Source organism: Lagopus leucura, unplaced genomic scaffold, assembly GCF_019238085.1.
Source record: "Lagopus leucura isolate 7727_CA_CO unplaced genomic scaffold, USGS_WTPT01 Super-Scaffold_100026, whole genome shotgun sequence".
Taxonomy (NCBI): domain Eukaryota; kingdom Metazoa; phylum Chordata; class Aves; order Galliformes; family Phasianidae; genus Lagopus; species Lagopus leucura.
This window is the reverse complement of record NW_024962277.1, coordinates 2,442,491-2,454,313: the sequence shown is the minus strand read 5'-3', so window position 1 is coordinate 2,454,313 and position 11,823 is coordinate 2,442,491. Positions and strand designations below refer to the sequence as shown.

Here is an 11,823-nt window from a genome sequence, read left to right as displayed (position 1 = left end):
GCGGCGGCGGGCGGCGATGTGCGGGCGGACGGCCTGCTCCCTGGGGGCCGCCCGGCTGCGGCGGGCCTGCGCCTATCGCGACCGGCGGGGCCGGCGGCAGCAGCCCGAATGGCTGCGGGAGGAGCGCTACCGGCCCTCCTACAACAAGGGGCCGCAGTCCTGCGGCCCCGTGCTGCTGTCCCGCAAGCACGTCCAGCAGGTAAACGGAGGAGCGTCGGCCGGAGCGCGGCCCCCCGGGGGTGGAGGGGGGCTGCACCCGATTGGGGTGCTGGGGCTCAGAGTGGGGTTTGGGGTGGGTTGTTGGGTGGTGCTGGCCGCTTGTTTTGCTTCTCAAGTGTCCCTTCTCGTTAATATTGCCGTGGCCCTAAGGAGGGCGGCGAGTCGGGCTGTGCTCCCACTTAGTGCTGTCTCTCTGTGGCAGTCGGTAACTTCTGTCGGTTCTTCTCCCGGCATTCTGAAGCTGTACTGTGGGCTCTGCTGTGCTTTGCGGGTGCCCACAGCACTTCGGTGGGGGAGAGCAGGGAACAAAATCTCGAGCCCGGAGCAACACAGTGCTGGGATTACCGTTAGTTTGAGCCCCAACAGCCCGAAGCAGGGAGCACTGAGCCGAGACGCCTGACCGTGGCCTCTCCCCAGGCAGCTGTGGTGCATCGCCCGTATGGGGACAAGGGGTGGCTCAGGGGGCTCAGGCTGAGCCCTGGGATGGCACAAGGGTCGTGAGCATGGCGTGAGTCTCTTGGCCACCTTCACCCAGCAGTTGGAACGGAGTGCCCCCTGATGCTGGTCCTGGTGTGGGTGGGAGGGGAGCTCTGGGGTATACATGCATGTTTCTGTATGCATCCTCATCCAGCGCTGATGTCTGGGTGCAGCCACGCTCCAGGGCTACAGCTGTGCTGCTCTGGGCAGGCAGAACGTGGCACTGCGCAGGAGGAAGTGAAAGCCGCTGTGCCGTTTCCATTGCCTGAGCTGAGGCAATATGCAAAGAGTGAAAGTGAACCAGAAATCACGTTATTAAAATGAAGGTGAAGTTTGTGCCCCCTGGGATGCTCTCTTCAATCTCAGCGCCAGCTGCTTGTTAACCAGAGGAGGGATGGAGCCCATATCACCATTCTTGTCCTGCCACAGAAACTGTGCTTGTTGCTGCTGATAAACACAACACAGCCACGTTTGTGGGGTAGGTATCACTGGAGGTTGCTCCTCTGCCTTGCTTGCAGGATGCTGACTCCTCCGAGCGGGTGCTCATGGACATGCGTTGGGGCCTGGTGCCCTCCTGGTTCAAAGAGGACGACCCCTCCAAAATGCAGTTTAAGACCTCCAACTGCCGCAGTGACACCATGCTGAGCAAGTCCTCCTACAAGGTGAGCCCCGTTGTGTGTCTGACCGCAGGGCTCGGCAGAACCACAACTGCGGTGCGCACCTGGCAGTGCTGGGTACTGCCTCTGCCCTGGGGCAGTCCTGACTGCATCCTGCAGCTCACATCCTGCTTTGTCTCCCCTCCCCAGGGCCCTCTCCTCAAGGGCAAACGCTGCGTGGTGCTGGCAGATGGCTTCTATGAGTGGCAGCAGTGTGGCGGGGGCAAGCAGCCCTACTTCATCTACTTCCCCCAGAGCAAGAAACACCCGGTACTGCAACACTGCTAGTGCCTGAGCACTGAGCTCCACTCACACAGAGACACCCGGGCAAGGCAGGGAACAGCAGAACTGGGATGTGCAGAGAAGAATTTTCTTCCGAAGGCACTTTGCTGCTGGTCCCCCAAATCACGGCAGAGCACAGCCGTACCCAAACCATGACATTCCCACCCGTCACGCCTGCTACTCCTCATGCACTGCGTATTTGCATGAGCTGCTGAGGTGTTTTTCAGGGGACTCAGCTGTGGGTTTCTCTGCCTCCTTCTGTCTGGCTGAGCTGGTGCAGGGCTGGGCAGTGGGGTGGTGGGTTGAGCTGCCCAGGCACGTTGCCTTGGGGTGGAGCGGGCATGACGCTGGGTGTCCTGCAGGCTGAGGAGGAGGAGGACAGCGATGAGGAGTGGCGGGGCTGGCGCCTGCTCACCATGGCCGGGATTTTTGACTGCTGGGAGCCACCAGCAGGAGGAGAGCCACTGTACACCTACACCATCATCACTGTGGATGCCTCCAAGGACGTGAGCTTCATCCACCACAGGTGCGTGCTTGCTTTTGCTGCATTGCTGCACTGCACCGACACGGGGCTCAGCATGATTGCCGTGTCTCCTCTGTGCCCAGGATGCCGGCCATCCTGGATGGGGACGAGGCCATCGAGAAGTGGTTGGACTTTGCTGAGGTGCCCACCCAGGAGGCAGTGAAGCTCATCCGGCCCACAGAGAACATTGCATTCCACCCCGTGTCCACCTTCGTCAATAGCATCCGCAATGACACACCTGAGTGCCTGGTGCCCATCGAGCTGGGAGCCCCTAAGGTGAGCACTTGGTTGTGGTGCGCGCGTCCCATGCGGCTCACTGTGCACATCACTTGTTCCTGCTCTGTTCTGTGTCCCCAGGAGGTCAAAGCTACTGCAAGCAGCAAGGTGATGCTGGGTTGGCTGAAGAGCTCCCAGGAGGGCTCTCCCCAGAAGAAAGAAGATACTTTGCCCAGGTGGAAGGGACAGTTCATCCACAGCCCTTCGCCCAAGAAGAGCAGTGCAGGTGTCCTGCGGCAGTGGCTGGGGCAGGAGGGGGGGCCAGCTGCCAAGAAGCACAAGGCATAGGGCAGCCAGACCCTGCTTGTCTGCAAAGCTCCCTGAGCACAATGCAGAGTGCCCGTTGGAGGGCTTTGCAGACACTAATGGGATTCTTCCTACCTCTCAGGTGTTGTTCTGATGTCCTGGGTTGTTGTCTCTGTCTGTTGTTAAAGGTTACTGTTTGTCTCCTCTTGTTTTCTTCTTTTTTCTTTCCTTTTTTTTTCTTTTTCTGTTATTAAACTCTTACCTCTTTTCCACTTACTCCCATATGCGTTCTGCACAAATTAACACTCCCACCCTCCAAAAACAGCTGCAGCCCAGAGAGGCACCCAGTATGCACTGAGCATCCCTGGGCCAGGGAGGAAATGAGGCTGGGGAAGGATGTGGGCTGTGCTTTTTCTGTATTGTCTCTGGGATAAGATTGAAGCCCCAAGCATTGCACCCTGCCTTGGGTTTCCCTGCAGGGAGAGGGGGGGGGGAGAACCGTGGTGGTCACGTTGTCATACGGTCATTCTGTTAATGGGATTTGAAGACTTTGAGAGGATTTTCTTGATCTGTGGATGGGTGCACTCAGCCTTGCTCAGGGAGGTCGCTTGTTAAAGCCCAGATAACCAAAGTGTCATGACAGAACCGTGCAGAGCTGCTGCTTTTGAGGTCAGGGATTTTGTCAGGGGTTTTGTAAGCAGAGCCAGATGTTGCCAGCCCAAAGCCTTCCACCGCGGGGCCTGTGCCTTAAAACAGTCCTTAAATTGTCTTGGAAACAGTAAAACGGAATTAATGGGCACAACCCCAGTTGGGAGTCCTATTTTGGGACTGCTTTCGACGGTCCATCCCTGGGTTACGATCGCAGGCTGTGAGCGAGGGGCGTTGTCATCACCGGCGGGGCAGCACCCCTTGCTGGCCCCGAGGGAGGGCAACGCCGGAGGGAGCCCCCAGGGCGGACCGGGGCTGGGCTGAGGGTCTGGGCTCGGCCGGGCTCTGCTCGACCCCGCAGGGCCGCGGACACGCGCGGAGCCAACGGCCGCGCCCCGGCCGGGTGCTGCCCGCAGCGGAGCCGGGGCGCCGCGAGTCCTATGCAAATCAGGGATCGGCGCGGCAGCCAATGGGCAGGGAGCCGGCAGCGGCGGCAGCCAATGGAAAGGCCCGGGTAGGGATATCCGCGCCGCGGCGACGGTAGCGCTGGCAGTGCGGCGGCGGGCGGCGCGCAGGGCGGAGCGGCGGCGGCGGCGGAGCGGTAAGGAGCGGCAGCTGCGGCCGGAGGGGCCCGGCCCGGCCCGCGGCTCGCTGCTACGGCGTTTGTTTTCCCGCAGGCGCCGGGACCGTCTGTGCGCGGCGCTCCTGGGCGGCGGCGAGCGGCCGCTGCCTGCCGGCCATGTCGGGCCGCGGAAAGTCCGGCGGTAAGGCGCGGGCCAAGGCCAAGTCGCGCTCGTCGCGGGCCGGGCTGCAGTTCCCCGTGGGCCGCGTGCACCGGCTGCTGCGCAAGGGCAACTACGCGGAGCGGGTGGGCGCCGGGGCGCCGGTGTACCTGGCGGCCGTGCTGGAGTATCTGTCGGCCGAAATCCTGGAGCTGGCGGGCAACGCGGCCCGCGACAACAAGAAGACGCGCATCATCCCGCGGCACCTGCAGCTCGCCATCCGCAACGACGAGGAGCTCAACAAGCTGCTGGGCGGCGTGACTATCGCCCAGGGCGGCGTCCTGCCCAACATCCAGGCCGTGCTGCTGCCCAAGAAGACGCAGAGCTCCAAGAAGTGAGCGCTGCCCCTCTCCCGGTCCCCTCCTCGCCGCTGCCCCCCGCACCTGGTTCCCCTCCTGCTCCTGCGCCCGGGTTGGGGGGTGAGCCCCGGCTGTGCCCCTCCAGCTCTCCACTGGCCCCCGGCCTGGGCTGTAGTGGGGTGCTGGGGGAGCGCGGGCGAGGCCGAGCCCCTCTCGTGTCCCCTACCCCGCCCCGACTCTCTGGAAGAAGCGTTTTTGCAGGAGATGGCGGGGGTGCGGCTGGCGGGGGCCGGGGCGGTGCGGTTGGGTCGCTGCGTGGAGCTGCCGAGGACTGTTGTGGCTGCGTGGAGATGGACACGGGCACCTCCGGCTGCCTCCACCGGCCCTGGGGCCCTGCAAGCCCCCCCGCGGCTGTCCTTGCTGCCCTGGCGTGGGGCTGAGGCTTGCTGCTGCTGCACACCCTGAGCGGTGCCATCCCCGCTGCACTGCGGCAGGGGGGGCTGGCAAATGCGAAAAGCAGAAGTTTCTCCGTCAGCAAGGAGCGACTGTTAGTCTTAGTTCTGTCCGTGGTTAAAGCTCGTGCGTTCCTACTGTTAAGAAGCTCCGGTCCTATTTATTTGGAGGTATTTTATTTTGGGTAGTCCCTTCTCCCACAGAGGCAGCTCCCAGCTCAGGGGGCTTTGGGGCACTCCGGTGTCACATCCCCGCAGAGCAGTGCAAGGTCAGGCGCCGGGAGCTGCCATGTTCTGCTGCGGCTCCGTGCTGCTGGCGGAGCGGCCCCGTCTGTGGGAGCCCCCCGTGTCCCTCGGCTCCATCACACCCCGATGGCACTTCCAAAAATGACATGCTGTGTCTTTCTGTTTGTTCAACACCGTTTCTGGTTCTGAGAAATAAAGTGATGATGCTGTCTGTTATGTGTAACGTTCTGTGGATTAATGTTTCTTTATAGAACAACAGCACCAACAGTACAGTTTGTGCTGAAGCCTGTTCCTAGCTCGAGCTGTATGTGCTGAATGGCCGTGGATAATGTAGGCTCACAGGGCTGTCCCGTGACACCAGGAATGGCTGATGTGCTGACAGTGTTCCTCACTGCCTAGTGCAGCCTGCTGCCATGGAGGCCCATCGTCACGTGCATGCGGCGCTGTCTGGGCAATTGGACTGCAGACCTTCACGACCTCTTGTTTTTCTCTTGTTTTTCTGAGTAAAATGAGCAGCTTCTATTTATGTGCTGTAAGTAGCATGTGTTCAGCCTATTGCTTCTGCTGTTACCCTAGTGAGTGAAGTACCTTAGCCTGGCGCTGGCACTGTGCTCACCTAGAGCAGATGAAGCTGGATGTGTGCCTGCTGCTTCAAGGGAGGGGTTTTGTGCTCTGCTGGAGGATGTGGAAGCGGCACTTTTGGTGTGCTCACGTGGTGCAGATGTCCCCTGGTTATGCTGTGCTACCCTGATCTCGGGATGGGGGGAGATGGGGTGGGAGCAGCTGGCTGTGTGCCCTGCTGCAGCACGGCTCCCTGCTGTATGGGGACCGTGGGCTTTCTCCCCACGTGTGCTGCTGTGGGGGGTGGGTAACGTGTCTGCACCCACGTCTTGTTCTCTCCCTCCTATCCTTCAGGACCAGCGTTCTGTACAACTGAGTGCTTTGTATTAGAAAATGCAGAACTTGTCATACTGAAAAGAATGGTGCAAACCCAATATTTGATTAAACTGGTTCCCTGTTGAATGCTGTTGAATGTGCTGTCTTGTCACCACACCAAGTCTGCTCTAGCTGGTAGTGGGCTGCAGGAGCAGGCTGTGAGGAAGCTGGCTGTCCGGGCTTGCTTTTCCCTGAGCAGAAAGGACCAGATCTAGCCTAGCACCTGTGCATGCACTTATCTCCTACATACCATTTTCCACTCACCCTAGGGGCAGGTAAAACCCTTCCCCAGCTCTTCTTTCTGCTGCTTTCTTCTTTCTCACTCTGTCAGTGGTGCCTGGGAGCGTGTGGGGCCCCTGGGCTGGGAGCAGCAGAGCAGAATGAAGCTGCACCTGGAGCCTTCCCCCAGTCTCTGCTGGAGATGCTCAAGGCACTGAATGAGCTTCTGGAGGTCTGATGGGAACAGCTGACACAGATGGGGGTGGGTGGAGGCCTGTGTGTAATGGGGGATGTTTACTCTGACACCCTCTTCCTTTCTTGAGTGTTCGTGGGTTACTGCTGTGATGGCACAGCAAGCCAGAGCTGCCGCATACCCTCATGCTTGGCTGGGGGAGAAAGGCTGTAGGAAGCTTCCCTCACAGTCAGGGTTAGGGTTTGGCCGGGTCTGAGGTGTGCATTCCAAGGTGTGGGTCAGGACTGGAGCTGCTGGACTCAGCAAAGAAACAGCTGTCCTTTCTTTGGCCTTTAAGTGCTGCCCAGTGAGTGCTGCACAGCAGGTTCCCCGGGGCAGGGCAGGGCACAGGGGTGTGTTGGGCTGGCTGAGTGCTGCATAGCAGGCCTGGGGCTGAGCAGCTCAGTAGCAACTGTGGTCATCCCCTGACTGCCGGTGGCTGAGGTGATGGGGAGATGCTGCAGCTGTAACTGGAGCTGTGGGTGGATGTGCACCCCTGGCAGCTGGGTGAGAGCTGGGCACTGCCAGCCGCATGAATGATAGCCTGGGAAAGCCTGGCTGCTGGCAGACAGAAAGGAAATCCCGTCTGTCCAGCCTAGCATTACTGAAGGGCTCAGCCTGTGGTGTCTCCTCATCTTCACATCTGAACAGCAGTGTGACCACTGGGAGCACCTGGATTCCATACAATCTTCATCAAGCAGCTGGGACAGACGTCCAGAGCTGCAGCTCCGGGTACAGCTGGATGCCTCACGGCACCAGAGCAGCTGAACTCAGAAACGGTGCTGGGCTCAACTACGTGGAGCTTCTGAGGTCGTGCAAGCCTCGAAGTCTGCACATCAGCCTCTGCTTCTCTGTGAGGAGAGCTGGGGACTGCAGGGCTCTCTCCTCCACTGCCTCCCCTTGGGCACACTGCAGCCCGAGGGGGAGATGGGTGCAGGAACATGGAAATTGAGCTTCTCTGTGCTGCAAAAGCTCTCTGCCTTCATACCGCAGAGCTGGACCTTGCTGCTGTCCTCTTGGGGTGAGGTTGGAGCTGCCTGCCCTTGGGAGTCCTGGCTTTGCCCCCAGAGGCAGGCCCTTGGGGCTGGCAGCGTCCGTGGGATTGCACAGAGACACCATGGCTCCAGTAGTCTTGAGCTGGGCAGCAGGACGCTGCCAGCCCCTCTGCCCCAGGGCTCTGGCTGGGCCAGCAAGGTGTGCTGGGGCACAGAGCATCGCCTCTGTCTGCCCTTTGCTGTCTGGGCTTGGGCTCCACTCCCCTTTGCCTCTGCACTGCACTTCTCAGGAATGTCAGCAGTGCTTTATCTATTTCTATCCCTGTCTGCCCAGCAGTGTGCATGAAGGGTCACTGCTGTAGGCAGCACAGGAGGAGGAAGCAGGGATACCCTGCTGCTGGCACACAGCCTGCTCCAGGGAACTGCAAGAACCTTTGAGTGTGGCTCTCCTCCTGCCTGAGGCCAACCAGCTCGGTGATGGCATTCCCTCTGCTCCTCCAAAACCTGCAGTGTCATCTATTGACTGAGGAGACAACTGCAGCTCTGCGCCGAGTGCAGCAGCTCTCCCAGCATCTGAGACGGCTGGCAGATAGCCAGCCTCGGTGTGACTGTGCCTGCCTGACCCAGCAGCTGCATCCTGAACGCAGACCTGGAGAGCCTCCCAGAATTCACACATCTCTGTTCGCCCTGCTGCCGGCCATCAGATACTGGGCACCGTGGGGATACCGGCTTCATACCCGTGCAGCAGCTCCTTGAGGTGCAGCGTGACCCCACCGCCCCTCCTGCTGCCCCGGCCCCCCCATGTTCATGGTGCAGGAGTTGGGAGGTGTCTCACAGGGCTGAGCTCCGGAGGACCCAGTGGAACAACATGGCCCAGATCCCCGGCAGAGCTTTATGCAACCTCCCTGCTGCGAGCTATAAATAGGCACAGCCGATGGAGGGGCGGCTCACTCTGCACCGATGCCAACGGAGCCATCGGTGCCTGCACGCAACTGCAGCTCCTGGGGGAGATGCATCCGTGCGGTGCCAGGCAGTGAGGGGGGGGGGGTGATGGAGCCCCGGGAGGCCTCGAGCTGCGCTAGGGGTGATGCTGCACCGCTGAGCCCCCCCCTCGCTGCTCCAGGCGCTTTGCCAATGACAGCTGCGGGCCGGGCCTCTCTTCCCGCCTGGGGAAATCCCCGATGCCTTTCGTGCGGTGCCGCAGCCCCCGGAGCCTGCAGGGAGCACATCACCACCGCTCCGAGTTTTTTATCAATTTATTTGAAACGACGTCAAATTGGAAAAAAAAAAAAAAAAAAAAAAAAAAAAAAAAAAAAAAAGTCTCCCACCCTCAAAAAACATAACGAAACCCAACCCCAAAAACGTTTACAAAAAAAGAAAAAAAAAAACAAAACCAAAATTAAAGGCCATTAAGGCGCGACCTGACCGCCAGGCCGGGAACCCCCACCCCCACCGCCGGGGGCCGCTCGGAAGCGCGGGCCCTTTAAGAGCGCCAGACGCCGCGGGAGCCAATTGGCGCCTAACGGGCGGTTGCCATGGCGCCGGGGGCCGGGAGCCAATAGGGGGCGCCGTGGCTTTTCGAATGGCCGCGAGCAGGAGCGGCGCGCCAGGCGGGCGGGGCGAGGAGGGGGGCGGTGAGCGCCGGCCCACGTGGCGCGGGGGCAGCGGGGGCGCCGAGCGGCTGCTATGGAAACCGGGCGGGAAAAAGCCCCGCGAGGCGGCGGGGAGAGGGGCCGGGGGTGATCCGAAAGAGCCTGCGAGCGGGGAGGGGCGCGGCCGAAAACAAAAGGGAGCGATCGGAAAGAGGCGGGCGGGCGGGAGGAGCGGGGAGGAAAAACGAGGCGAGACGGAGGGGGATGGGGCACATGGAGCGGCCCCCCGGAGTCCGCCCGCAGAGCAGCCTGCCCCGCGCCCCCCAGTCCGGGCGGGGAGCGCCCCCCGCGCCGCGCCCCCCCTCATGCCTTCCGGCCCTTGAGCGCCTTGGGCTTCGCGGACTTCTTCACCTTCTTGCCCCCGGGGGACGCGGCTCCCTTCTTAGCGGCCTTCTTGGCTTTGTCCTTCCTGGCCGCCGCGCCGCCCGCTCCCTTCTTGTGCGATTTCTTCTCGGCCTTCTGGCTCTTGCCCGCGGGTTTCTCCGCCCGCCGGGACGCGGCGGCCGCCGCCTTCCTGGGGGCTCTATGCGCGCCGCCGCCCGCGGCCCCGTCCCCACCGCCCTCCAGCTTCTTTTTGTTGAGCTTGAAAGAGCCGTTGGCGCCGGTGCCCTTGACCTGCAGCAGCGTGTCGTTCTGCACCAGCGCCTTAATGGAGTACTTCAGGTAGGTGCGCCCATTCTGCTGATCGAACCACGCCACCTTCTTGGCCTCGTTGTAGATCTTGGCCAGCGAGGAGCCGTTGCGCTCGCCCAGCTTGCGGATGGTCTCCACCACCAGCTGGCTGTACTTGCCCGGCTGGTTCTTCTTCTTGTTGTTCTTTCTTTTCTTCGATGGCGATAACGAAGAACCGCCGGCTTTCGCCTTCTTAGAGGCCGCTTTCTTCTCGGCGGAGATCGGCGCCTCCTCCGCCTCGGTCAGGGGCAGATCGCCTTCTTCCAGTTCCACCGACATGGTGCCGGGGGCCGCGGGACGGAGGCGGGAAGCGGGCGGGCACAAGCGGCCGCGGCGTGGCGGGGCCCGGGCCCTGCGCGCTGCTCTCCGACTCCGCTCCGCTCCGCGCCGCCGCCGCGCACTGGCGGGGCGGGCGCCTTCGCCTCCCTTATATGGGCGCTGGGCGGACCGCGTTGAGAACAACAACAGCCTGGTCCGCCGCCAGCTCCCACTTGTGCTTCTTGGGGCCCTTCCGTGGGGCTCCTGCGCCTCCGCCGGCGCCCCCCGCCCCGCTCCGCCCGCGCCGCGCCCCCCGCCCCGCCGCCTCCCCACACACCACTGCCTCCGCGGCCCCCTCCCGCCGCCCTCCGCAGCGATTTGGGGGGCGCGCCCGGCGCGGCGATGGGTATGAGGAGGGGGGCACTAGATGCGACGGAGGCTGGGACGTTGCGGCGGCCACCCCGCGCCGCCCCTCCGCCGCCGTCCGCGGCCGGAGAGGGGCCGCCGCGAGCGGAGAGCGTTGCGGGGCGGCGGGGGGCGGTGGCGGAGGCGCTGGGCCCTGGTTCCCGCGGGGAACTAACACAGGGAACGCCCTCCCGCGGCCACCGGCTGCAGCGCGGAGCCGCCTAGCCGACGCCGGGGGTCCCCGCCCAGGCGGAGGGGGCCGCCCCCCCACCGCCCCCCACCGCGCTGCCGCCCGGACGGGGCCCCCAGAGGGGTGGGTATCAGCGCGAAGGACGGGGGGGCGGGGGGCAGCAGCGGTGCTACGAGGGGTCCGCCTCGTAATACACCCCCCCGGCAAATTCCAGCTGCGAACCGAAGCTCGGGGTGGCGAGGGCGGGGAAGGAACGCGAATCGACCGCAGGGCTGGGCCTGAGGGCGGGGGGCCTCTGCTTCAACTCCTGGGGAAGCGCGGGGGTGGGGGGATCCGTGTGCCCCCAACGCAGCCGAGCCAGGAGCTATGGCGGCGCGGGGAGAACACGCTTCCCCCCGGGAGCCCACACGAGGCTGTGCCGCACCCCCACGCCCATACACGTGTGCGCGCCCCGCATTCACACATGCGCGCACACGCGCGCACAAGCCCGCAGTCAGCCCCTGCCCACGCTCGCCGCGCCCGCACCGCCTCGGCGTCACCTCCCCTTCTCCCGGCACTGCTCCGCCATTTCCCTGCCCTCGCCCCCCGCCGCCAGCCCGCGCTCCCCGGACCTTCCCTCCCCCTGGCCACGCACGGTCCCCGCGCGAGGCCTCCCTATGGGAGTGTCCATACCCCGCAGAGCCCCCCCGAGGGAGCACAGCGCTGGGATGGACGCACAGCCCCTTGGGGGGGCGGGGGGGGGCCTGCAGCCCCCGGGACACTGCTGCGCTGAGTTGGGGCCGAACTCAGCCCTCAGTGGGGCCGGGTGTAGTGGGCAGATTGCCGCGGGTGAGAAGGAGCACACAGATACAAAGGGGACCTGGGGGCATCCGTGTGTGAGCTCTGTGGAGCTCCTGAGAGATGGTAGAGAACAGGAATACAGATTTATCAGGATAGGATTTAAATACAGTGTAGCTGCACAGAGTCTGGTAGAAGACCGCCTGTCCTCCCCTCTTCCTCCCCCCTCCCTCCCCGCTTTCTCCACGCTCTTCTTATGCACATAAACACAGCACAAATACATACATGTAACCCAGAGTAGTCATACAGGCGTGTATCTGTGCTGTAGGCACACATCCATCCATCCATCCATCCATCCATCCATCCATCCATCCATCCATC

General features: G+C 62.8%; 3 protein-coding genes across 3 annotated transcripts; 2 read left to right on the top strand and 1 right to left on the bottom strand.

Annotated features, from left to right (window-relative positions):
* Window positions 1-16: 16 nt before the first annotated feature.
* HMCES (5-hydroxymethylcytosine binding, ES cell specific) lies at window positions 17-2,955 on the top strand. Its single transcript, XM_042880353.1, has 6 exons — window positions 17-199; window positions 1,215-1,358; window positions 1,503-1,622; window positions 1,997-2,160; window positions 2,241-2,433; window positions 2,515-2,955. Exons 1-6 carry the CDS (start codon window positions 17-19, stop codon window positions 2,719-2,721), a joined length of 1,011 nt encoding a protein of 336 aa, XP_042736287.1. The 3' UTR covers window positions 2,722-2,955.
* Window positions 2,956-4,058: 1,103 nt separating this feature from the next.
* On the top strand, window positions 4,059-5,329 carry LOC122184915 (histone H2A type 2-B-like). Its single transcript, XM_042880276.1, has one exon. It carries the CDS (start codon window positions 4,067-4,069, stop codon window positions 4,445-4,447), a length of 381 nt encoding a protein of 126 aa, XP_042736210.1. The 5' UTR covers window positions 4,059-4,066; the 3' UTR covers window positions 4,448-5,329.
* Window positions 5,330-9,139: 3,810 nt separating this feature from the next.
* Window positions 9,140-10,152, bottom strand: LOC122184967 (histone H1.10). Its single transcript, XM_042880386.1, has one exon. The coding sequence runs from the start codon at window positions 10,089-10,091 to the stop codon at window positions 9,444-9,446; it is 648 nt and encodes a 215-aa protein (XP_042736320.1). The 5' UTR covers window positions 10,092-10,152; the 3' UTR covers window positions 9,140-9,443.
* Between the last annotated feature and the right edge of the window lie 1,671 nt (window positions 10,153-11,823).